The 27,267-nt window shown below is 42.9% G+C and overlaps 1 protein-coding gene across 1 annotated transcript in view; it reads right to left on the minus strand.

Annotated features, from left to right (window-relative positions):
- The window catches only part of MICAL-like (protein), an 83,033-nt gene that overhangs the window by 31,931 nt on the left and 23,835 nt on the right, over positions 1–27,267 (minus strand). The window contains exons 2-4 of the mRNA XM_080265382.1: positions 15,652–15,823; positions 14,055–14,292; positions 12,669–12,782 (exon numbers count right to left, since the gene is read on the minus strand). Coding sequence (XP_080121508.1) covers positions 12,669–12,782; positions 14,055–14,292; positions 15,652–15,821 — 522 coding nt within the window. The 5' untranslated portion in view covers positions 15,822–15,823. The remainder of the gene's footprint in view (positions 1–12,668; positions 12,783–14,054; positions 14,293–15,651; positions 15,824–27,267) is intronic.

The following is a 27,267-nucleotide window of genomic DNA, read 5'->3' on the forward strand; positions in this document are numbered from 1 at the left end:
ATGCCACTCAGGGATGAGTGAGGCTGGTCACTCACATCTTAAATGTCAGGACCAACTGCCTAGCCCTGGGTTCCTACGCTTCTCATGAGGCAACACAGGATTGGATGAAGAAAAGAAAAGAAGAAGAAGAATGAAACTGGTCTGGAGGCATCAACATTAATGATAAAAATGACATCAAAGTAAAAGGATTAGAGTTACATCGCTAGTAACTTGTCAGCAAATTAGTGATGTTTTAAATGCCTCTGAAAATTTTGCAACATCTCTTCCCAAGCAAATTATCAGGTTTTGCATTTGCACCTCAACATCCTACAGCAAGAGACTAACGAGGAGAGGGTATGTGAGTGAGGTGGAGTGAGAAGGGAGAGGGATTCTGATGATTAGATGGAGAGATGGGGTGGAGAGGTCCAGGAGGGGCATGTGAGCTGGGAGGAGGGCAGTGAGATGGCAGGGGAAAAGGCAACATGAAGGCAGTTTGTTTGTGGCCACCCCTTATGGGATTATGACATCTGGCTATATATAGACAGACAGATATTACTTATGCACACTTGGTTAACGTGGAAACGATATAAATAACATGCCAGAGAATGTTAAGGTGCAACATGCAAGATAAATTGCTTAGGAAGAGGTGTTATGGTGCATCCTGTGCCACCTTCACATTTAGCCTCCTGAGTACTATGGGACCAATTTATACTTTATTCTGCCCACTGAACAAAAGGGTTTATGTAACTCTAAAGGCATGTAGTATTGCTCATGTTAACTCTAAAGGACTGTAGTATTGGTCATGATAACTCTAATGGCCTGTAGTACTCGTCATGTTAATTCTAGAGACCTGTAGTACTGGTCATGTTAACTCTAGAGACCTGTAGTACTGGTCATGTTAACTCTAGAGACCTGTAGTATTGGTCATGTTAACTCTAGAGGCATGTAGTATTGGTCATGTTAACTCTAGAGGCCTGTAATATTGGTCATGTTAACTCTAAAGGCCTGTAGTATTGGTCATGTTAACTCTAGAGGCCTGTAGTACTCATCATGTTAATTCTAGAGGCCTGTAGTACTCATCATGTTAACTCTAAAGGCCTGTGGTACTGGTCACGGTAACTCTAAGGGCCTGGAGTATTGGTCATGTTAAGTCCTTCAGTCCAGTGATGCATTTTCTAATTATTCTCATGTTATCTCCAGATTATATATTCAGTCTAAGGTGTCTGACTCCAGCACTGTCATCTTCATAAACCCCTTCAATACAAGTCCTCTAAGTTAAAATTAAACGGCAGCAGCAAGAGTACACTAAAAATGATGTTACCCAGCTGCAAGGAGTTAAATGAGGCTTTGAAGACCTCTGGATTCCAAAAGACACTGGCCACTCTACCTCCTCCACCTGTGTGATGTAGTTTATACTGTATGTATGCTGCCTCTTGACACTTATATTTATCTAGGGAGAGTCTTTCTAAACTGGAGGGATTACATAGCCTTTATTGGCCCATTGCAGTCTTTATTAACCCACTGCAGTCTTTATTAACCCACTGCAGTCTTTATTAACCCACTGCGGTCTTTATTAACCCATTGCAGTCTTTATAAACCCATTGCAGTCTTTATTAACCAATTGCGGTCTTTATTAACCCATTGCAGTCTTTATTAACCCACTGCAGTCTTCATTAACCCACAGCAGTCTTTATTAACCCATTGCAGTCTTTATTAACCCACAGCAGTCTTCATTAACCCATTGCAGTCTTTATTAACCCATTGCAGTCTTTATTAACCCACAGCAGTCTTTATTAACCCATTGCAGTCTTTATTAACCCATTGCAGTCTTTATTAACCCACTGCAGTCTTTATTAACCCACTGCAGTCTTTATTAACCCATTGCAGTCTTTATTAACCCATTGCAGTCTTTATTAACCCATTGCAGTCTTTATTAACCCATTGCAGTCTTTATTAACCCACTGCAGTCTTTATTAACCCATTGCAGTCTTTATTAACCCATTGCAGTCTTTATTAACCCACAGCAGTCTTTATTAACCCATTGCAGTCTTTATTAACCCATTGCAGTCTTTATTAACCCACTGCAGTCTTTATTAACCCACTGCAGTCTTTATTAACCCATTGCAGTCTTTATTAACCCATTGCAGTCTTTATTAACCCACAGCAGTCTTTATTAACCCACTGCAGTCTTTATTAACCCACTGCAGTCTTTATTAACCCACTGAAGTCTTTATTAACCCACTGCAGTCTTTATTAACCCACTGCAGTCTTTATTAACCCATTGCAGTCTTTATTAACCCATTGCAGTCTTTATTAACCCATTGCAGTCTTTATTAACCCATTGCAGTCTTTATTAACCCACTGCAGTCTTTATTAACCTATTGCAGTCTTTATTAACCTATTGCAGTCTTTATTAACCCATTGCAGTCTTTATTAACCCATTGCAGTCTTTATTAACCCATTGCAGTCTTTATTAACCCATTGCAGTCTTTATTAACCCACTGCAGTCTTTATTAACCCACTGCAGTCTTTATTAACCCATTGCAGTCTTTATTAACCCATTGCAGTCTTTATTAACCCATTGCAGTCTTTATTAACCCACTGCAGTCTTTATTAACCCATTGCAGTCTTTATTAACCCATTGCAGTCTTTATTAACCCACTGCAGTCTTTATTAACCCACTGCAGTCTTTATTAACCCACTGCAGTCTTTATTAACCCATTGCAGTCATTATTAACCCACTGCAGTCTTTATTAACCCACTGCAGTCTTCATTAACCCACTGCAGGGCTCTTTACTGAATTAAATCATCCAATGGTAGCAAGAATAAAGTAAACAGAGACAGCACAGTAACAATCGTACTACAACTTACTTCTACTAAGGCCATTTATCACAAAACCAAACCTATCATCATTTTTTTCTACCACTACTTATATATTCTTATTTTTTTCACTAGTTAGATCAAAATAATTATCAAATCTACTTATATTTTAAACCAATCAAAAGTTATAATTATCTATGCTAATTTTACTTCTTTAATTTTGTTTTATTTATATATATTTCTGTTGAGGTTGGAGTGCTCATGTGTCAACCTTAGTCTCCCCTTCATGCCTTATTTCCTTCATGCATTCCTCCCATCTCTCTTGCTCTCTCTCCCTCATTTAACATACATACACAACATACACACACATATACACATGCACACAAAAAAGTGGCACACAGTCTCTCTCTCTCTCTCTCTAACTCCACACACACACACACACACAATGCTCTTTCCATTTATTTCTCTCTCTCTCATTTAACATACATACACAACATGCACACACATATACACAACATGCACACAAAAAATTGGCACAAACTCACATCACTCTCTCTCTCTCTTCCTATACCTCTTGAATTCCTCTCCTTCCACCACAGTTCCCCTCTCATCCTCTCCTCCACCAGTCTCTCTCCCTCCACTTCTCACACAATTTCCCCCTCCACTTCTCACATCACTCTCTCTCCCATTCTCACTCCACCACTCTCCCTCCACCACACTCTCTCCCCTTTCTCCCTTCACCAACCTCTTTCTCTCTTTCCCTCCACCATTCTCTCTCCCTTTCTCCCTCCACCACTCTCTCTCTCTTTCCCTTCACCAACCTCTTTCTCTCTCTCCCTCCACCATTCTCTCTCCCTTTCTCCCTCCACCACTCTCTCTCCCCTTTCTCCCTCCATGAACCTCTCTCTCTCACTCCCTCCACCATTTTCTCTCCCTTTCTCCCTCCACCACTCTCTCTCCCTTTCTCCCTTCATCAACCTCTCTCTCTCACTCCCTCCACCACTCTCCCTTTCTCCCTCCACCACTCTCTCCCTTCACCAACCTCTCTCTCTCTCACTCCCTCCACCACTCTCTCTCCCTTTCTCCCTCCACCATTCTCTCTCCCTTTCTCCCTCCACCATTCTCTCTCCCTTCACCAACCTCTCTCTCTCTCTCACTCCCTCCACCATTCTCTCCCCCTTTCTCCCTCCACCAGCCTCTCTCTCCTTTCTCCCTTCACCAACCTCTCTCTCTCTCACTCCCTCCACCACTCTCTCTCCCTTTCTCCCTTCACGAACCTCTCTCTCTCACTCCCTCCACCATTCTCTCTCCCTTTCTCCCTCCACCACTCTCTCTCCCCTTTCTCCCTTCACCAACCTCTCTCTCTCACTCCCTCCACCACTCTCGCTCCCTCTCTCACCGGCATGCACAGTGTATGTATATTACCTCTCAACATATTATCTCAGCCTGGTAATGTCCCACCATGTCTAAAGTGTCCTAGAGGGGGGAGGGGAGAAGGCGTCGGTTAGCGTTGCGTGTAAACAACAACACACGCAGGGTTATGGCAAGCATTGTGGTTGTCATGGCGAGAAGTGGCCGGCCTGAGGATAGGGCTGGTAGGCTTGTGTGAGATTAGGAAGCTTGGTAGCACATTTGTCTTAGTGATTTATCCTGAACCTTCTATCTGTCTATCTATTTTTCTTGGTAGCACATCTGTCTTAGTGATTTATCCTGAACTTCCTATCTGTCTGTCTATCTATCTATCTATAGTCAGATGCCACAATCCCATAATCTATCTATCTATCTGTCTAACTATAGCCAGATGCCATAATCCCATAAGGGGTGGCCGTTTGAGTTGTTTTACAAGGAGGGACACTAACCCTCCACCAACCCACTTGCTGACATGTAGGGAACACGTATGGGTTGGTTATACAATTTACACCTTGTGGAGAGGATGGAGTGCGAGAGACTGATGAGGGGAGTGTATGTGAGTGAGGTGGAGGGGGGGAGAGGGAGGGGGAGGCCAAGGATGAGATGGAGGGATGGAGTGGAGAGGTATATGAGACAGTGAGGTGTGAGCTGGGAGAAGGACAGTGAAATGGCGGAGGACAGGGCAACATGGAGACGATTTGTTTGTGGCCACCCCTTACAGGATTAAGGCGTCTGGCAATAGACAGACAGATCGATAGTCATATGCAAAAGAGTGATAATGTGAGGTGCCCCAAAAGCCTATGAAATAAAAGAACAAGGGCACTGGAGTTGTATCTTAAGTGGATCTAACAATTTTATAAAGCCTTCTCCTAAGTAATTTAAGTTCCACAGTACATCTCAACATCCCTTTGTATGGTACTGAGCATGTGGAGTTACATGGAGAGACAGACTGACAAATGAGGAAGTGAAGGAGCATTGTGGTGTGGATGTGATAAGAAGTGTTAGGAGAAACACACTGAGGTGGTTTGGCCATGTGGAGATGATGGAGAGTGAGAGACTGACGAGGAGAGTGTATGTGTTAGGTGTATATGGAGTTACATGGGAGACAGACTGACAAATGAGGAAGTGAAGGGCATTGTGGTGTGGATGTGGATGTGATAGAAAGCATTAAGAGAAATACACTGAGGTGGTTTGGCTATATGGGGAGGATGGAGAGTGAGAGACTAATGAGGAGAGTGTATGTGAGTGAGGTAGAGGAGGGAGAGGGATGGGGAGGCCAAGGATGAGGTGGAGGGATGATGAGGTACATGAAAGATGGGGGTGCGAGCAGGGGGTAGGGCACCGAAATGGCGGAGGGACAGGGCGACATAGAGGCAATTTGTTTGTGGCCACCCCTTGCAGAATTAAGGCATCTTGCAATAGATAGATAGACAGACAGATAGATGTTATTGATGCAAATTATGTCACTACTAAGACAACATAAAAACGACTTACGAGAATGTTAACCCTTTCAGCCCGATCACAAAACTTCTCATTTATTCCTGCCACGTGCACAAGGTTTAACTCAGCCTCTTGAAATAAACGGATCTTGAATTTGGCTGTTATTTTATTTTTGTTTTTTCTTGCAGGGAACAATTTAATGGCTCCTGGCCTTGGGTTCCTTCTTTCTTGCATTTAAAAAAAAAAAGTATATATGCAGCTTTTTGAACTAGAAGGGTTAGATAATAGCCTTTAATAGTCTTTCGCTAATAACAGATTACTTTGTTGAATAAATTTATCTGTTGGTGATAAAAATAAACCAAAGAAATATATCATCATAGTGAGAGTTATGGTGTAAAAAGATTATGGTGTAAAAAAAGAGTTATGGTGTAAAAAAAAGTTATGGTGTAAAAAAGAGTTATGGTGTAAAAAAAAGTTATGGTGTAAAAAAGTTATGGTGTAAAAAGGAGTTATGGTGTAAAAAAGTTATGGTGTAAAAAAGAGTTATGGTGTAAAAAGGAGTTATGGTGTAAAAAAGTTATGGTGTAAAAAAGAGTTATGGTGTAAAAAAGAGTTATGGTGTAAAAAAGTTATGGTGTAAAAAAAGTTATGGTGTAAAAAAGAGTTATGGTGTAATAAAAAGTTATGGTGTAAAAAGGAGATTATGGTGTAAAAAAAAGTTATGGTGTAAAAAAGTTATGGTGTAAAAAAAGTTATGGTGTAAAAAAGAGTTATGGTGTAAAAAAGTTATGGTGTAAAAAAGTTATGGTGTAAAAAAGTTATGGTGTAAAAAAGTTATGGTGTAAAAAAAAGTTATGGTGTAAAAAAAAGTTATGGTGTAAAAAAGAGTTATGGTGTAAAAAAGTTATGGTGTAAAAAGGAGTTATGGTGTAAAAAAAAAAAGTTATGGTATAAAAAGGAGTTATGTTGTAAAAGAGTTATGGTGTAAAAAAAGAGTTATGGTGTAAAAAAGAGTTATGGCGTAAAAAAGAGTTATGGTGTAAAAAAGTTATGGTGTAAAAAAGTTATGGTGTAAAAAAGAGTTATGGTGTAAAAAAGAGTTATGGTGTAAAAAAAGAGTTATGGTGTAAAAAAGAGTTATGGTGTAAAAAAGAGTTATGGTGTAAAAAAGTTATGGTGTAAAAAAAGAGATATGGTGTAAAAGAGTTATGGTGTAAAAAGGAGTTATGGTGTAAAAAAGAGTTATGGTGTAAAAAAGTTATGGTGTAAAAAAGTTATGGTGTAAAAAAAAGTTATGGTGTAAAAGTATCATGATAGTGAAAGAGTTATGGTGTAAAAATATCATGCTGAAAGAGACGATTTGATTGTGGCCACCCCGTATAAGGAATTAAGGCGTCTGGCAATAGATAGATAGATAGATAGTGAACGAGTTATGGTGTAAAATATCATCATAGTGAAAGAGTTATGGTGTAAAAAAAATTATGGTGTAAAAATATCATCGCAGTGAAAGAGTTATGGTGTAAAAATATCATCGCAGTGAAAGAGTTATGGTGTAAAATGAGGAATAAATCACAAAGGAAGAGGTGCTACAAACCCCCTAATCCCACCTACAACACAGCCCCTTGGTGTTAAGCAGAACACATCACAGCTACATCAGCACAACCACTCAGCACCAACCCTCACTTGCACTATACTTTATGGCATATGAGACATGATTTTTTAATGTGATTTTTACACATCTAATCACACAGTAAAAAATGTACTTACTTATGATGCATGAGCAGGGTTAAGTACAGATATCTCAGAATGAAAAAGTAGGTGTTTGGTGCAGTGCTATATCACGTACTCCCTCGTGAGTGTTGAGGCATTGGCTAAGTCAGAGGACTTTTGCTGGAGCATGTAGCACTGTGCGGCTACAGCTACGGCAAATTGACTTAGGAAACACAGAAATCATAGTATATCACAATGCTGGTTCATGAAATGTCATTCATCAATATGAAATCATCTTTCCCTTGTTTTTCAGGACCAGTTGGATGTGTTTTGGCATGGAATCACTTAGATCTCTAAAGTAATCTAAGGACATTTCTTTGCATCAAACATTTGTCAGTTCAGTCTTGAGGTTGTCCAGATTGGGTGTCTTCTTCTCTGCCATGATTTTCTTCATCTTTGCCCAGCAGTTTTCTATCGGATTTAGATCCGGACTGTTGCCAGGCCAGTCGAGGACCTCAATCCGATCATCCTGAAGCCATTTTGTCACCTTTCTTGACTTGTGACATGAAGCTGAATCGTGCATGAAAAAGTCGCACCCATGAATAGAAAAAAAGTTTAACAAATGATCTTTCAGAACTTGAATGTACCGGCCACCATTCATCATCAAGTTGTTAGGAAGAAAGTAGAGGCCTCCTCTTCCCAATTCATCTGAGAAACACACCCATACCATTACTGATTGTGGATGCCTAACAGTCGGCACCGTGTAAGCAGGGTCATATTAACTATGGGAGGCAGGGTGATGAACCTTGGCAGAACACACCTGGAACACTTGAAATGTGCTTTCATTGGAAAACATAACTTTTCTCTACTCATCCGATGTCCAATGTGCATACTTCTTGGCAAACTGAATGCACTGCTTCTTCATGTGAAGCAGTTTCTTGGCTGCGGTGCAGCTTGGCAAACCCAGCTCCTTCTGCAAGCGGTGTTGGATAGTTCAAACTGAGATGTCTTGTAACAGCTGGGGGTGCATTCTCTTCAATTCTGCTGCTGTCAGTTGAGGATTCCCTCTTCAGAAGGGTATCTGTACCTCTGGAAGTCGTTCTCTTCTTTCCACTGACATGCTTGTACTCTGGTACGGCATCCGGTGACAGGCCACGCGCTGCAGCAAGAATCTTCATGACGGTCGATTTTGCGCGTCCAGTACGTTCACAAATCGTGTTGATAGGGACATTATCCTGCCTCCATGCAATGATAAGGACCCTCTCGTCCCTTGAGCAGTACTTTCCAGGCATGACAACTCGACTCTAGGAAAATAACAGGGCAAATAGTAATGCATACGAAAAAAAGAGGCAGGTGCAAGCTCGGGCAACAGGAACACATACTCCCACTCTCGCTTCTGGGCAAGCACTGACTTGCTGAGTGTTTCACCACCTCCCGCCAACACCAGAGGAGTTGCCAGTTACTTCTTGCCCAAAAAATTCACTTGGTAGAGGTAGAAACACAAAGCACAGACAGACAACTCTCCCATAGCAATTCTGTGTGTAGGTCCTAAGTCAATTTGTGGTGGGTGTATATACCTTTTCTAGCAACAAACCAGCAGTCCAAGCATGGGGTACAATGCACAGCTGTTCAGTCAATACCACGTGCTCTACCAACCACATCACAATCGCAGTTATGTGGCAAAGGTACTGTACTATATCAGGGTCATATCTGCCCAAAGTACTGTATCCTGACAACATGAGAATCTTATATGCCATAAAATATAGGCTTTTAATCGTCACCTTCATAAACAAATTGCCTAAGTCATATTTTCTACTTATCGGGAAATCGAAAAATACCATCTCATTTTCTTCTTGTTCGTATTAATTCAATGTTTATCCTTTTAGAACTTCTTGATAGATATAAATATTCATATGATTTTTTCATGTGGAAAGTGCGCCAAGTGACAAAGGATTGATTTAGGCAAGAACCCAGAAATCACCGAAAAATGACAGGCAGTTTGTTTATGAGGGTGACGATATGCACTACAGGCCTGCAGCAACAATAACAGCCATAAGGAGGGAGGGAGAGGGAGGGGAAAACTGAGGATGAGGTGGAGGGATGGAGTTGAGAGGCATATGAGGGAGGGGGGAGTGAGCTGTGGGGAGGGCAGTCAAATGGTGGGTGACAGAGCGACTTGGAGGCATTTTGTCTGTGGCCACCCTTTGCGGGATTAGGGCTTCAGGCTGTAGACAGATAGATAGATAGACAGATTTGAGACAGGATAATACTGGAGTCATGGTATAAGACAGCACAAACTGGCACTGTTCTGGGACAAGGCAACATTAGCATCAGATTAACACAGCGCTGGAACCAAATCATCTATCTATCTATTCCCAGACGCCTTAATCCCGTAAGGGGTGGCCACAAACAAATTGCCTCCATGTCGCCCTGTCCCCCGCCATTTCATTGCCCTGCTTCCCGCTAACACCCCCCCTCTCTCATATACCTCTCCACTCCATCCCTCCATCTCATCCTTGGCCTCCCCCTCCCTTTCTCCCCCTCCATCTCACTCACATACACTTTCCTCATCAGTCTCTCACTCTCCATCCTCACCACATGGCCAAACCACCTCAGTGTGTTTCTCCTAACGCTTCCTATCACATCCAAATCCACACTACAATGCTCCTTCATTCCTCATTTGTCAGTCTGTCTCTCCATTTGACTCCACAGGCTCCACTCATAAGATCCATTAATATGACGATGACCACAGACAACCACTGTAGCCATTTCCATCTACCTTTCTCATATCCTTAGTCAATGTAACTTTAGGATCATTTTCTATGTTACAAACTCCCACATCTAAATTAAAACAGATCAGGGCACCAAAACTATAAGCAAGAGAGAAGACTAAAGGCTAAAATAACACCTAATCCCACAATGATGCTTCTTTATATTACAAGACACCAGACAATTCATTCAGCTGATGACAGTGAAAGGGCAGTGAAACGGTGGGAGACAGGGCGACATGGAGGCAATTTGTTTGTGGCCACCCCTTACAGGATTACGGCGTCTGGCAACAGATAGATAGATAGATGGACACACACCTCCTGTACCCAGCTTTTTTACGGAGGCGAAGGTGCACTTGACTGGTTGGTGATGCTTGGCTGAATGCAACATGTCTGAATAACATTTACTAACCCAACTTTCCCTCTCAAATATATGTTGTCAATTGATAAAGCAAACAACTAAAAAGGCTATGAAGTAATGTTGCCTTCATCCCACCATCACGAACCTGTCAAGTGCATCTTTGCCTCGATAAAAAAAAAAAAAATGGAGTGGAGAGGTATATGAGGGAAGGGGGGTGTGAGCTGGGAGCAGGGCAGTGAAATGGCGGGGGACAGGGTGACATGGAGGCGATTTGTTTGTGGCCACCCCTTACAGAATTAAGGTGTCTGGGAATAGATAGATTGATAGATAGAAAAAAATGGGTATAGTGAAGAGATTACCAACAACATCCATTAATTACTCCAAAATACGAGGCCTCATCTACGCTTCCTGAAACTCTTATGGCAGCAAGAATGAACAGCATCACTTTACCCACAAATAACTAACCCCTCTGAGCTGTATAGGCCTGAGAGTAAACTACTGTCTATCTATCTATCTATCTAGCTATCTATCTATTGCCAGACGCCTTAATCCTGCAAGGAACCAAGTAAAAACTAGCCCCTCTGTGGAACCATGTAAAAAATGTAATAACCAGATAAAACCTAACCCCTCTGAGCTGTACCGGCTTGAGGGTAAACTACTGTCTATCTATCTATTTATCTATTCCCAGACGCCTTAATCCCACAAGGACTCATGTAAAAATTAGCCCCTCTGTGGAACCATGTACAAATCATATAAAAACTAACCCCTCTGAGCTGTATAGGCCTAGTGGTAAACTACTGTACTGTGTTATATATATGGTACAAGAAGCATCCTACTGCCCTTAGTGGAAGAAAGGGTGGAACCATGTAAAAACTAGCTCTCTGTGGAACCATGTACACCTGAGGAAAGTTCTGCCTTAAACACCTGCCTGCCAGTTCATACCTTTATGTGTGAGACAACCACTAGTGAAGCAGTAGCCAGACACTCAAATGTCTGGTACCACTGTGTGGGAGGGGAGAGGTTAAGGGAGGAGGAAGGCTGGGGGAGCTGATAGTTCCTACCCCTCCCTCCTCCATCCCCATCCTTCTCACACAGTTACCAGATAGATGAATGTTGGCTACTGCTTAGCTACCACTTGTCTCACATTTATATACCATTTCAAAGTGGTGGGCGAGTGTATAACGCGGAACTTTCCCCGGGTGTACAAACCAAGTAAATAATGTAAAAACCATATTAAAACTAACCCCTCTGAGTTGTATAGGGCTGAGGGTAAACTACTGTACTACATTACATTTAAGACAGCGTAACTATCCTACCCCCGTGTGGAAGAAGCTGTGGAACCATGTAATAATAAGTCACCATCATCATCATCATCATCCGGACCTCCTTCCCCACCTTAGGGCAGGGTGAGGAGTAGCAATGTCCAGACAGCCCAAATTTGCCCAATCCAATGAGCCACACTTCCATTCACTCATCATTCAAGCCCCCGGAATCCTGGCCCCATCTGATACGCCAGAAACATTCACCATGTCCTTTAGCTTCACATATACGTATCCGATAGAGTCAATGGGCCACGTTTCCAATTGCTCATCAATCAAGCCCCCGGAATCCTGGCTCTATCTGATATGCCAAAAACATTCACAACATTCTATAGCTTCACATAAATGTATCCAATAGAGTCAATAGGCCACGCTTCCATTCACTCAATATTCAAGTCCCCGGAATCCTGGCCCCATCTGATACGCCAAAACATTCGCCACGTTCTGTAGCTCCACATAAATGTAGCCGATAGATTCAAGAATAATTAGACACAGACATACTGGGAGGCCAAAGTGGTGGAATGAAGGGAAATTGGAATAATAGGAAGTTAAAGTAATTATCACAGCCTATCTATCTATTGCCAGATGTCTTAATCCCATAAGGGGTGGCCACAAACAAACTGCCTCCATGTCGCCCTGTCCCCCGCCATTTCACTGCCCTGCTCCCAGCTCACACACCCCCTCTCTCGTATACCTCTCCACTCCATCCCTCTATCTCATCCTTGGCCTCCCCCTCCCCCTCTCCCCCTCCACTAACAAATTATGACACTATAATCTGGGACTCTAACTGCACCAATATTCAGAAAACAACCTCTGACCCCCCAGCCCAGCCCAAGCACAACCCCACAGCAGTGCACTGACCTTATCTGCCTTGGCCTGCGGTGTCTCGGTCTTTATCTGTCGGGGGGAGAGAACCGGAGACTTGCGATCGCTCTGGTCCTTGGCTGGTCTTGCTGGAAGGGTTGTCTGATCTTTCTGTTAACGGAGAAAAACACTGATAACACTGACTGACACATAAACATAACATACATAACAAAGACAGACAGGACTGATATATGAACAGCTACAATGATTCCTTGATAGCCTTACCTTCAATTAACCAACCATCCATCCATCCATCACCCAATCCTACATTGCCCCAAGAGAAGCGTAGGAGCCCAGGGCTAGGCAAGTTGGTCCTGACATTTTAGATGAGAATGACCAGCCTCACTCATCCAAGTGGTATTACGTAAGCAATAAACCCCAACCCCCTCAATACACTCACCTTAAACTATTTTTTCTTTTATTCACCAATCCCAGTGGGCTGTTAACTGTCTTACAAGCCACTCAGTTCAGTGTGTTGCCTAGTACTGACGAGGAATGTCTCTGACAAGGACTGATTCCCCTTCTTTTTCTGTTCTGAAAGTGCCAGCTAATAAGTGGCTGGATAAATTTGTTGCATGGGAGTGGATCACATTTTTTTTTACTTGGTAGTCACTGGACTGGCTATCTACTGTAATAAGCAATACGAAGCAAACTGGTATAGAAGATTATGACTGTGAAACAGAGTCAGGATTCTGGGGGCTACAATGGTGAGTAAGTGAGTGTGTGGCCCTTTTCAATGGACATGCTGTTGATTAGTTCATCTTCATGTAACTGGCAACATTTTTTATCTGGCAGTCTGAAATTTCCATCAGTGCTTGTTAATAAAGGTTCTACTGCTTATACTGTTTACATATCTACCTTGTGTTATTTCATTCATTCATTGTCAGACGCCATGTATCCCAAACGGGGTGGCCAATGGTGTGTTATGCTCACTGTTAATGGCAGTATTTGCGGGGAACACCACATCAACTGAATGTCTGGTACAACCGTGAGGTGTATAATAAACAACATGCAAAGGAAATGCATAATGTAAGTTCATGAACAAACGTTGGCCTAATATTGCACTGCATCCACTTCACACTTGGGGACATGCATTGTCTTCCTCCCTGATGCACCACATCAAAGAGCAACATCTATGGGCAGAGAAACATACGCTAACCTACCAAGCCTCTCTTAGCTTTGGAAATTAGCCAACGGAGGACATTATTGTGAATTTTTAGTAAAACTTTAGTCCCTCACAGTACATTCATACCTTGAATTGCTGTGTATGGTATTGTCTGTATTCCTGGTAGCAGACTGTTGGGAAGACCACATCAGTGATACGTATGGTAAACTGAGACATACTGTAAACCAATAAACAGAAGGTATACTGTCCCTTCCTACCTTGTTTTGCTGTGTGCTGCCATTGTTCTTTGGCAGTAGGCTGTTGGGCAGGCCAGAGCCGCTAAACAGCTGGTAGAACTGTGATACGTATGTGAGGACAGAGAGTCGGTCTGGCACGGGGTTGTGTAACATGTCCTCAGCGTCCAGCAGTGCCGGGATGCCCAGCTGCTGCTCTGCCACGCGGAACGCCAGCGCATTGTTCTCCAGGATGTCACTGGCACGTAGTGATGAGAACTCTCTGCAAACAAAACACCAGTTACAGCATATTTGCTCCAGCATGACAAAGGTGTTTCTTATGTGTCAACAGGTGGGTCGGTGGAGGGTTAGTGCCCCTCCCCATAAAACAACAAAGGTCAAACAATAGTGACCACCCTTACTGGGATTAAGGCACCTGGCTATACACAGCTAGACGACAAAGATATTCCCAACGTGTCAACAAGTGGGTTGGCGGAGGGTTAGTGCCCCTCCCCGTAAAACATCTAATTAAAAAGACAAACAAAAGTGGTCACCCCTTACGGGATTAAGGCTTCTGGCTATAGACAGGTAGATGACAAAAATCTCTATAATTTTTCACCTCAGCTGACAGTTACGTTTAGTCAGACTGAAAGAATGATTTATCTAGTAACCAAGAAGACTCATTCCCACAACATAACTAAGACTCATACAATTTCAAGCAAACTTAGTCCCCTGCCATTTCACTGCCCTCTCCCCAGTTCACACACCTCCCTCTCTCATATACCCCTCCACTCCATCCCGTCATCTCATCCCCAGCCTCCCCCTCCCTCTCCCCCCCATCTGCCTCACTCACATACACTCTCCTCATTAGTCTCTCACTCTCTATTCTTGTCATGTACGAAATGTAGATGCTGGACTCAAGACTGTGTTCTATGTATATCTGGAATCTTGTACTGTAACATCTTTACCACTGTGAATTATTATGCATATTACAACTCACTATCCTTTTGCATGTTCCTGATACAAACTATGCCAGTATTACAATGATATATATTACCTGGGACAAGATCGTGCAGTGTGACAAGGGACTGAACAGAGACAGCGCTAGAGACTGAGTGGAGTGGAGAGCAGCCATTAGGTGACCAAGGCCGATAAATGCAAACATGTTGAAGCCTTTATAAATGAAACAAAATAACAGATAACATACAGTACAGGATGCTGGTATGTATGGGATGGTTTGAAGCATAATAGGTATTGGTTTATCTGATGCTGGATGCTGTGATGGGAGACACACACACACACCGCTCGCTGGTGCAGTGGTAACGTTCTCGCTTGCCAAATGGTGGACTGGAGTTCGTGCCTCGCTCAGGTTGCGAAAAGTTTCACTGACGAAGTGGGTGGTTACTGTCCCCCTCGAGCAAGGGGACGGGTGTGCGCGTGTGAAGGTCACAGCCTTGCCCTTAGATCGGACTATATGAGCTCTCAGTTCCCTTCTGGGAGGGTAAAAAGCTGACGATCACGACCATCAAGTGATCCTGACCGACCCGGTGAATTACACACACACACACACACACACACACACACACACACTCCCTCACTTCCAATATGGTCTTAAGGGGAAAGAAAAAGCAGCTCAACTCACATAAGGTCCGGCCTGAATTTGTGTATGATGGCACAGAAGGCGAGTCCGTCCCTCCAGGCGGTGGTCATGTTAGAGATGGACACGCCAGCGTAGCCCTGCGTGGCCGAGCGCGCCCACGCCTCCAGGGCACGCGGACCACGACCCACACGCACCACACCATCACCACTCATAGCTGAGGGAGAAAGAAATTATATATATGAACAACTAAGCAGGGCAGTGAAATGGCAGGGGACAGGATGACATGGAGGCAGTTTGTTTGTGGCCACCCCTTATGGGATTAAGGCATCTGGCAATAGATAGATAGAAAGAACAACTAAGGACGAACAACAACCAAGGATGAGATGGAGGGATGGAGTGGAGAGGTATATGAGAGAGGGGGGTGTGAGCTGGGAGCAGGGCAGTGAAATGGCAGGGGACAGGGCAACAAGGAGGCAATTTGTTTGTGGCCACCCCTTCAGGAATTAAGGCATCCAGCAAGAGATAGATTGAGGATAGAATGGAGAGGTATATGAGAGAGGGGGGTGTGAGCTGGGAGCAGGGCAGTGAAATGAGATGCAGGGATGGAGAGGAGATAGACATATAGATCTATCTATCTGTATCTACCTACATATCAACCGTCAGAAGCTGCATCTTAAATTGGTGTTGCCTTGACAGCAATCTAAAAGAAATTATCACTACTCAGTAACGACATCTACAGGATTCATCCAGACATGAGGTACACACACACACACACACAAGACCCCCTCCACCCTTATACTGTACACACACACACACACACAAGACCCCTTCCACCCTTACACACACACACACACACACACACACACACACACAAGACCCCCTCCACCCTTACACACACACACACACACACACACACACACACACACACACACACGAGACCCCCACCACAAACACACACACACACACACACACACACACACACACACAATCCCACCTCCACACACACACACACACACACACACACACACACGAGACCCCCTCCACCCTTACACACACACACACACACACACACACACACACGAGACCCCCTCCACCCTTACACACACACACACACACACACACACACACACACACACACGAGACCCCCTCCACCCTTACACACACACACACACACACACACACACACACACACACACACACGACCCCCTCCACCCTTATAATGACAAAGTTACTTCCTGTGGTTCTCTCTCTCTCTCTCTCTCTCTCTCTCTCATAAAAACAATGGATCACCACCTGTCACCAATTTGAGAGAGAGAGAGAGAGAGTTCGTCTTTTTGCAGCCTATTTCCCTAGCTCAGTGGCAGAATAAGACAAGGATAGGCTCTACATCCTTTCCATAGCACTTCTTCGTGACTAGCACCATATTCTAGTGTTGGTGATGATGATGATAATGGTGGTGACAATTATGATGATGATGATATTGATGATGGTGGTAATGCTAGTGATAGTGATGATGATGAGAGTAAATGATGATAAGTGATGAAGATCAAGATGGTGATAATGAGTGATACTGGTGATGGTGATGATGATGATGATGATGATGATGATGGTGATGACAATAAATGATGATAATGAGTGATACTGGTGATGATGATGATGATGATGATGGTGATGACAATACAGGATGATGATGATGATGATGATAATGAGTGATACTGGTGATGATGATGATGGTGATGACAATAAATGATGATGATGATGATGCTATACACTCAGAGGGTATTTTTGGGGAGGGTTGGTGAATGTACTCCTCTACTTCCTACCCCATGTCCTGTTCTAGCTTAGCGGAATTGTGACTCACGTGTAATCTTTTCAAATACCATGAAGGCTACACCACCTCCAAGGGAATGCAAGGCCTCTCTCTCTCTCTCTCTCTGGGTTAATGATTCTCTCCCTTTCTGTCTGTCTGTCTGTCTGTCTCTCTCTCTCTTTCTCTCTGTCTGTCTCTCTGGGTTAATGATTCCCTCTCTCTCTCTTTCTCTGGGTTAATGATTCTCTCTCTCTCTCTCTCTCTCTCTCTGGATTAATGATTCTCTCTCTCTCTCCCTGTCTCTCTGAGTTAATGATTCTCTCTCTCTCTCTCTCTCTCTCTCTCTGGGTTAATGATTCTCTCTCTCTCTCTCTGGATTAATGATTCTCTCTCTCTCTCTGGGTTAATGATTCTCTCTCTCTCTCTCTCTCTCTCTGGATTAATGATTCTCTCTCTCTCTCCCTGTCTCTCTGAGTTAATGATTCTCTCTCTCTCTCTGGGTTAATGATTCTCTCTCTCTCTCTCTGGGTTAATGATTCTCTCTCTCTCTCTCTCTCTCTCTCTCTCTGGGTTAATGATTCTCTCTCTCTCTCTGGGGTAATGATTCTCTCTCTCTCTCTCTCTCTCTCATTCTCTTAGTTAATGATTCTCTCTCTCTCTCTCTTTCTCTGAGTTAATGAGTGTCTGTCTGTCTGTCTCTCTCTTTGAGTTAATGATTCTCTCTCTCTGGGTTAATGATTCTCTCTCTCTCTGAGTTAATGATTCTCTCTCTCCCTCCCTCTCTCTCTCTCTCTTTCTCTGAGTTTATGATTCTCTCTCTCTTTCTCTCTCAAACAGCAATTATATGGATAAGATTGATCTAGTTTTTATGATGGCAAATTCTCTCTCTCTCTTCTCTCTCTCTACCCCTTGTCTCAACGTACTTTATATTCTCAAACTGATCCAGTTCACATATTCACTGGAAATTCTCTCACACTCTCTTTATTTTTTTCCATAATATTCTCTCTCTCTCTCTCTCTCTCTCACACACACACACACACACACACACACACACACACACACACACACACGCACACGCACGCACGCACACACACACCTCCCCTAAAGCCACGCAAAATATAAAAACACACTCTCAATGTTCCTTAAATCCACACACCATCTCTCTCTCTCTCCCCCAACCCTCTCTCTCTCCCTCCCTCCCTCTCTCATTTTCTCAAACTGACCTAGCTCACACATTCACTAGATACTTTCCCACGCATTCTATTTTCATCCGTCCTCCCCTCCCTCTCTCTCTCACTCTTTATCAGTCTCTATCTATCTATCTTTCGTCTACCTCTCACCATATTTTCTCAAACTGACCTAGCTCACACCATCATTCACTAGATACACATTCTGTTTTCTTCCATTCTCTCTCTCTCTACACACACACACACACACACACACGCAACACAACACAACACACACACACACAAACCAACACAACACACACTCTCTCATAAACACAAAACACACACACACACAAACCAACACAACACACACTCTCTTATAAACACAAAACACACACACACACACACAAACCAACACAACACACACTCTCTCTCATAAATACAAAACACACACACACACACACACACAACACAACACAACACACACTCTCTCTCATAAACACAAAACACACACACAACCCACACACACACACACACTCTCTCTCATAAACACAACACAACACAACACAACACACACATACACACAACACAACACAACACACTCTCTCTCTCTCTCTCTCACAACACAACACACCCACCCAAAACACAACACAACACACACACTCTCTCACACTCCACACACACACACACACACACACACACACACTCTCTCTCTCTCTCTTACACACACACACACTTCCTGATTTTCACTCTGAGTAATAGCCAATAAAATGAATAAACCAGTAAAATAAAAAGACCTTCATAGCCTAATATTTTATGGTGAATTCCAAGCTTAAATTCTTGCTTTTACTACCGTCTATCTATCTATCTATTGCCAGACGCCTTAATCCCGTAAGGGGTGGCCACAAACAAATCTTCTCCATGTCGCCCTGTCCCCTGCCATTTCACTGCCCTGCTCCCAGCTCACACCCACCTCTCATATACCTCTCCACTCCATCCCTCCATCTCATCCTTGGCCTCCCCCTCCCTCCCCTCCCTTCCACTACCGTGCTATATTTAATTCGCTGTTCTATAACTATTACTACTGCTGCTGTTACTACTGTTACGGTACTACTACTACTACTATTATTATTATTATTATTATTACTACCACTACTACCATTATTATTATTATTATTATTATTATTATTATTATTATTTTTATTATTACTATTACTCCTACTACTACCATTATTATTATTATTACCACTACTACTATTACCATTGCTGTATTATTTTTATTATTATTGTTATTACTACTACCACTACCACTACTATCACAACTACCACCACCACCACATGGCTATCAACTCTGGAACTGTCTCCCTCTGTCGTATTTCCTGCTTCCTATGATCTCCAGTCTTTCAAACGCAGTGTGTCCAGGCATCTCGAAATGATCGGATCTTGAATTTGTCTCTCTTGTATTTTGTTTTTCTCTTGGAAGGAACAATAATTGCGGGGTCGTGGCCTTTGGTTCCTTCTTCCTCGCATAAAAAAAAACACCGGCATCCTCCACACGCACATCTCACCGCCCCCCTCCCCCTCGTGACAGCTCCCAATATAGTAAAAGAAAGAGTGTAATAGCAACTCCAACTTTCACTTCAATTTTCTATCTATCTGTCTATCTATTGCCAGACGCCTTCAATTTTCTCTATTGTCAGACGCCTTCAACTTTCCATCTATCTACCTACCTATCTATCTATCTACTTCCAGACGCCTTCAACTTTCTATCTATCTATTGTCAGACGCCTTCAATTTTCTATCTATCTACCTATCTATTACCAGACGCCTTCAAATTTCTATCTATCTATTGTCAGACGCCTTCAACTTTCTATCTATCTACCTATCTACTGCGAGACGCCTTCAAATTTCTATCTATCTATCTATCTATCTACCTACCTACCTATTGTCAGACGCCTTCAATTTTCTATCTATCTGTCTATCTATTGCCAATGTCTTCAATTTACCATCTATCTGTCTATTTATTACCAGACGCCTTTAATTTTTTATCAATCTATCCACCTATCTATTGCCAGACACCTTCACTTTTCTGTCTATCTATCTATCTATCTATTGTCAGACGCCTTCAACTTTCTATCTATCTATCTATCGTCAGACGCCTTCAATTTTCTATCTATCTATCCACCTATCTATTACCAGACGCCTTCAACTTTCTATCTATCTATCTATCTACCTATCTATTGCCAGACGCCTTCAACTTTCTATCTACCTATCTATTGCCAGACGCCTTCAACTTTCTATCTATCTATCTATCTATTGTCGGGTCCCTTCAATCTTCTATCTCTATCTATCTATCTATCTACCTATATTGCCAGACGCCTTCAACTTTCTATCTATCTATCTACTGTCAGACACCTTCAATTCTCTATCTATCTATTGCCAGACGCCTTCAACTTTCTATCTATCTATTTCCAGACGCCTTCAACTTTCTATCTATCTATTGTCAAACGCCTTCAACTTTCTATCTATCTATCTATCTATTGTCAGACGCCTTCAACTTTCTATCTATCTATCTATCTATTGTCAGACGCCTTCAACTTTCTATCTATCTATTGCCAGACGCCTTCAACTTTCTATCTATCTATTTCCAGACGCCTTCAACTTTCTATCTATCTATCTATCGTCAGACGCCTTCAATTTTCTATCTATCCATCTATCTACCTATCTATTGCCAGACGCCTTCAACTTTCTATCTATCTATCTATCTATTGTCAGACGCCTTCAACTTTCTATCTATCTATCTATATTGTCAGACGCCTTCAACTTTCTATCTATCTATTGTCAGACGTCTTCAATTCTCTATCTATCTATCTATTGCCAGATACCTTCACTTTCCTATCTATCTATTGTCAGGTCCCTTCAATTTTCTATATCTATCTATCTACCTATATTGTCAGACGCCTTTAACTTTCTATCTATCTATCTATCTATCTATTGCCAGACGCCTTCAACTTTCTATCCATCTATCTATCGTCAGACGCCTTCAACTTTCTATCTATCTATCCACCTATCTATTGCCAGACGTCTTCAACTTTCTATCTATCTATCTATCTATTGCCAAATTTTTTCAATATATATAAAAAATGGAAAGTATTTTTTATCAACATTTTTTTGGATTTTTTTTTTTGGTGGAAAACTGGGAGACATGGAGACGATTTGTTTGTGGCTGCTTCCTCTTTTAGTCTATTCATCTGTGGATATTTTGAAAAACTGGGAGACATGGAGACGATTTGTTTGTGGCTGCTTCCTCTTTTAGTCTATTCATATGTGGATTTTTGGAAAACTGGGAGACGTGGAGACGATTTGTTTGTGGCTGCTTCCTCTTTTAGTCTATTCATATGTGGATATTTTGGAAAACTGGGAGACACGGAGACGATTTGTTTGTGGCTGCTTCCTCTTTTTAGTCTATTCATATGTGGATTTTTGGAAAACTGGGAGACGTGGAGACGATTTGCTTGTGGCTGCTTCCTTTTAGTCTATTCATATGTGGATTTTTGGAAAACTGGGAGACGTGGAGACGATTTGTTTGTGGCTGCTTCCTCTTTTTAGTCTATTCATATGTGGGTATTTTGGAAAACTGGGAGACGTGGAGACGATTTGTTTGTGGCTGCTTGCTCTTTTAGTCTATTCATCTGTGGATATTTTGGAAAACTGGGAGACATGGAGACGATTTGTTTGTGGCTGCCCCCTCTTTTAGTCTATTCACATGTGGATATTTTGAAAAACTGGGAGACATGGAGACGATTTATTTGTGGTTGCTTCCTCTTTTAGTCTGTTCATATGTGGGTATTTTGAAAAACTGGGAGACGTGGAGACGATTTGTTCGTGGCTGCTTCCTCTTTTTAGTCTATTCATATGTGGATATTTTGGAAAACTGGGAGACATGGAGACGATTTGTTCGTGGCTGCTTCCTCTTTTTAGTCTATTCATGTGGATATTTTGGAAAACTGGGAGACATGGAGACGATTTATTTGTGGCTGCCCCCTTTTTTAGTTTATTCATGTGTGGATACCTTGAGACGGACGATGAGAGACTGAATAGGAGAGTGCAGCTAGTAAGGTGGAGTGGAATACCGAGGATGAGGTGGAGGGACAACAGAGATATGAGTGGTGTGTTGGAGGGAGGGCAGACTGACGGTGAAGAGCGCGACATGGAGACGATTTGTTTTTGGCCCCTTCCATTTTAATGTATTCCTGCTATAACCACACAATTTTATTCTGGCTATGTGGCGAAAACGAATGAGAGACTGACTGGAAGAGTGAATGTGAGTGAGGTGGAGAGATATACCGAGAATGAAGGGGAGAGGTATATGAATGAGAGAGAGAGAGAGAGAGAGAGAGAGAGAGAGAGAGAGAGAGAGAGAGAGAGAGAGAGAGAGAGAGAGAGAGAGGTTACTTGGTTTGAAGTGTAGTGTAGTAGTGGTGTGTGGTGGTGCTGGTGGTGGTGTGTTGTTGTGGTGTGGTGGTTCGTGGTAATGGCTGTGTTGTATGGTTCTATAGTGTGGTGCAGTGTGGTGATGTAGTTGTGGTAGGAGTGAAGTGTGGTGGTGTAATGGTGGTAGAAGTGAAGTGTGGTGATCGTGATGACGATGACAGTGTATTGAATACGTGTAGTGCAGAGTATTGTGGTGTGGTGTGGTGACGTGTATTGCAGTGTTGTGGTGGTGGTGATGATGATGATAGTGGTAGTGTATTGTAAACATGTAGTGTAATATAGTGTAGTGGTGTGTGGTAGTGTAGTGTAGTGGTGTATAGTGGTTTGGTAGTGTAGTGGTGTATAGTGGTGTGTGGTAGTATAGTGGTGTGGTAGTGTAGTGGTGTGTGGTAGTGTAGTGTTGTGTGGTAGTGTAGTGTTGTGTGGTAGTGTACTGGTGTGTGGTAGTGTATTGGTATGCGGTAGTGTAGTGTAGTGGTGTATAGTGGTGTGTGGTAGTGTAGTGTAGTGGTGTATAGTGTTGTGTGGTAGTGTACTGGTGTGTGGTAGTGTATTGGTATGCGGTAGTGTAGTGTAGTGGTGTATAGTGGTGTGTGGTAGTATACTCGTAGTGGTGTGTGGTAGTGTATTGGTATGCGGTAGTGTAGTGTAGTGGTGTATAGTGTTGTGTGGTAGTATAGTAGTGTGTGGTAGTGTAGTGGTATGCGGTAGTGTAGTGTTGTGGTGTATAGTGTTGTGTGGTAGTATAGTAGTGTGTGGTAGTGTAGTGGTATGCGGTAGTGTAGTGTTGTGGTGTATAGTGTTGTGTGGTAGTATAGTAGTGTGTGGTAGTATAGTGGTATGCGGTAGTGTAGTGTAGTGGTGTATAGTGGTGTGTGGTAGTATAGTGGTGTGTGGTAGTGTAGTGGTATGCGGTAGTGTAGTGTTGTGGTGTATAGTGGCGTGTGGTAGTATAGCGGTGTGTGGTAGTGTAGTGGTATGCGGTAGTGTAGTGTTGTGGTGTATAGTGGTGTGTGGTAGTGTAGTGTGGTGGTGTATAGTGGTGTGTGGTATAAGTGTAGTGGTGTGTGGCAGCGTAGTGTAGTACATTGGTGTGTGGCAGTGTAGTGGTGTGTGGTAGTGTAGTGTAGTGTAGTGTGGTAGTATAGTATAGTGGTAGTGTGGTGGTGTGGTAGGGGGTGGGTAACCTTTGACACACTGACCCTTTGCTTCCAACCTGACCTTCTCTCCCTCTCCCCTTTCCCTCCCTCCCTCCCCACCTCCTATAACTGTCACGTCCCCCTTCTCTCTCTCTCTCGTCTGTCTGTTTGTCTGTCTGTCTGTCTGTCTCCTATAACTCACGTTCCCCTTCTCTCTCTCTCTCTCCACCTCCTATAACTGTCACGTCCCCCTTCTCTCTCTCTCTCTCTCTCTCCACCTCCTATAACTGTCACGTCCCCCTTCTCTCTCTCTCTCTCTCTCTCTCCACCTCCTATAACTGTCACGTCCCCCTTCTCTCTCTCTCTCTCTCTCCCCTTTTTGTGGGACTACACTTTGGTTCCACTCTTACTCTCTCTCTCTCTCTCCTTTTTGTGTCCATGCCTCAGTTCTACTTTTCCTCTCTCTCTCTCTCTCTCTCTCTCTCTCTCTCTCTCTCTCTCTCTCTCTCCATCATTCCACTTTTTCTCCCCCATTTCCCACTCTCCTTCACCTCTCTTCCCCTTCCCCCCCCTCACAACGGATTCTCTCTCTCTCTCTCTCTCTCTCTCTCTCTCTCTCTCACACACACACACACACAGAAAAAAGCACACAAATTTCAGACCCTACACACACAATAAAAAGGCATTAGAAACCACACACACACACACAACACACACACACACACACACACACACACAGGCAAGACGTGTTAACAGCAAACGCAACAAAAGAATTATAGAATGTATTTGTAATTAAGATTAAACATTGAAAAACAATAACAATGGTCTCTATCCCACAAGCAGAATATGTGTGTGTGTGTGTGTGTGTGTGTGTGTGTGTGTGTGTGTGTGTGTGGTTTCTGATGTTTTTTGTGTGGGGGTTCTGATACTTGAATGTGTGTGTGTGTGTGTGTGTGTGTGTGTGTGTGGTTTCTGATGTTTTTTGTGTGGGAGTTCTGATACTTGAATGGTGTGTGTGTGTGTGTGTGTGTGTGTGTGTGTGTGTGTGTGTGTGTGTGTGTGTGGTTTCTGATGTTTTTTGTGTGGGGGTTCTGATACTTCAATGGTGTGTGTGTGTGTGTGTGTGTGTGTGTGTGTGTGTGTGTGTGTGTGTGTGTGTGTGTGGTTTCTGATGTTTTTTGTGTGGGGGTTCTGATACTTGAATGGTGTGTGTGTGTGTGTGTGTGTGTGTGTGTGTGTGTGTGTGTGTGTGTGTGTGTGTGTTTTATGATGTTTTTTGTGGGGGGGTTCTGATACTTTTTTGGTGTGTGTGTGTGTGTGTGTGTGTGTGTGTGTGTGTGTGTGTGTGTGTGTGTGTGTGGTTTCTGATGTTTTTTGTGGGGGGGGTGTGATTCTTGTTTGGTGTGTGTGTGTGTGTGTGTGTGTGTGTGTGTGTGTGTGTGTGTGTGGGGTGTGTGTGTTTCTGATGTTTTTTGTGGGGGTTCTGATACTTGAATGGTGTGTGTGTGTGTGTGTGTGTGTGTGTGTGTGTGTGTGTGTGTGTTTGGTTATTTTTTTTGTGTGTGGGTTGTGTTAGTTATGTTGTGTGTGTGTGTGTGTGTGTGTGTGTGTGTGTGTGTGTGGTTTCTGATGTTTTTTGTGTGGGGGTTCTGATACTTGAATGGTGTGTGTGTGTGTGTGTGTGTGTGTGTGTGTGTGTGTGTGTGTGTGTGTGTGTGTGTGTGTGTGTGGTTTATGATGTTTTTTGTGTGGGAGTTCTGATACTTGAATGGTGTGTGTGTGTGTGTGTGTGTGTGTGTGTGTGTGTGTGTAGGGTGGTGTCAGTGCCTTCAGGAGTAATGTATGATGTATGCACCTCTTCATTTTGCACTCTGTTTACTTTTGTGATGCACTGTTTACAAAATCCTCCCAGTCCATGAATTAGTGCATGATGATGATGATAAACATAATAATAATGATAATGATAATAATAATAATCATAATAAATAATAATAATAAAACGGTAACATCACCATCATAATAAAAATAATACGGTACTAATAACACAAAATAGGAATAATAATATTAATAATAATAATAATAATCCATCCATTCATCATCCAATCCTACGTTGCCCCATGCGAAGCGTAGGAACCCGGGGCTAGGCAAGTTGATCCTGACATTTAAGATGAGTGACCAGCCTCACTCATCCCTGAGTGGCATTACGTGAGCAATAAACCCCAACCATCCCTTGGATATAAACCTTCACTTGCCCAATCCGATTGGAGCGCCTTAATTACCCATTAAACCACCAGGCGCCATAATTTGGTCATATGGTTACCACCCAGCGTAGGAAATGGTTTCCTGGTGTACAGGAAACCATTTGGCTTGTCACTCAGTGTAGAGTCACCCACAGGCAGAAGGAAGAGGAAAGAATGAAGGAAAGAATGAAAGACAGAAGAGGGAGTGTAAAGTTACCCGTAGGCAGAAGGACAAGGAAAGAATGAAGGAAAGACAGAAGAGGAAGGAGAGAAGAGAGGAAAGGGCAGACACCCAAAGCAGCACTACATCGAGTGAGTGGACGACAACAATCACCATCATCATCACAACAGTGAGGTGGAGTAAGAGTAACAATAGTAATAACAACTTCCTGAATCAGAAACATTACTAGTGTCTGGTAATGTGCTCTGTGGCTGTGCTCTCTCTCCTGTGGGTTTATGTCTCGGTTCTCTCTCTCTCTCTCTCTCTACTGTGGGTTTATGTCTCGGTTTTCTCTCTCTCTCTCTACTGTGGGTTTATGTCTCGGTTCTCTCTCTCTCTCTACTGTGGGTTTATGTCTCGGTTCTCTCTCTCTCTCTCTCTCTACTGTGGGTTTATGTCTCGGTTCTCTCTCTCTCTCTCTCTACTGTGGGTTTATGTCTCGGTTCTCTCTCTCTCTCTCTACTGTGGGTTTATGTCTCGGTTCTCTCTCTCTGCTGTGGGTTTATGTCTCGGTTCTCTCTCTCTCTCTACTGTGGGTTTATGTCTCGGTTCTCTCTCTCTACTGTGGGTTTATGTCTCGGTTCTCTCT

The sequence above is a fragment of the Coenobita brevimanus genome, chromosome 15 (genome assembly GCF_032717465.1).
Source record: "Coenobita brevimanus isolate Jiangsu-jjx chromosome 15, ASM3271746v2, whole genome shotgun sequence".
NCBI classification, from domain to species: Eukaryota; Metazoa; Arthropoda; class Malacostraca; order Decapoda; family Coenobitidae; genus Coenobita; species Coenobita brevimanus.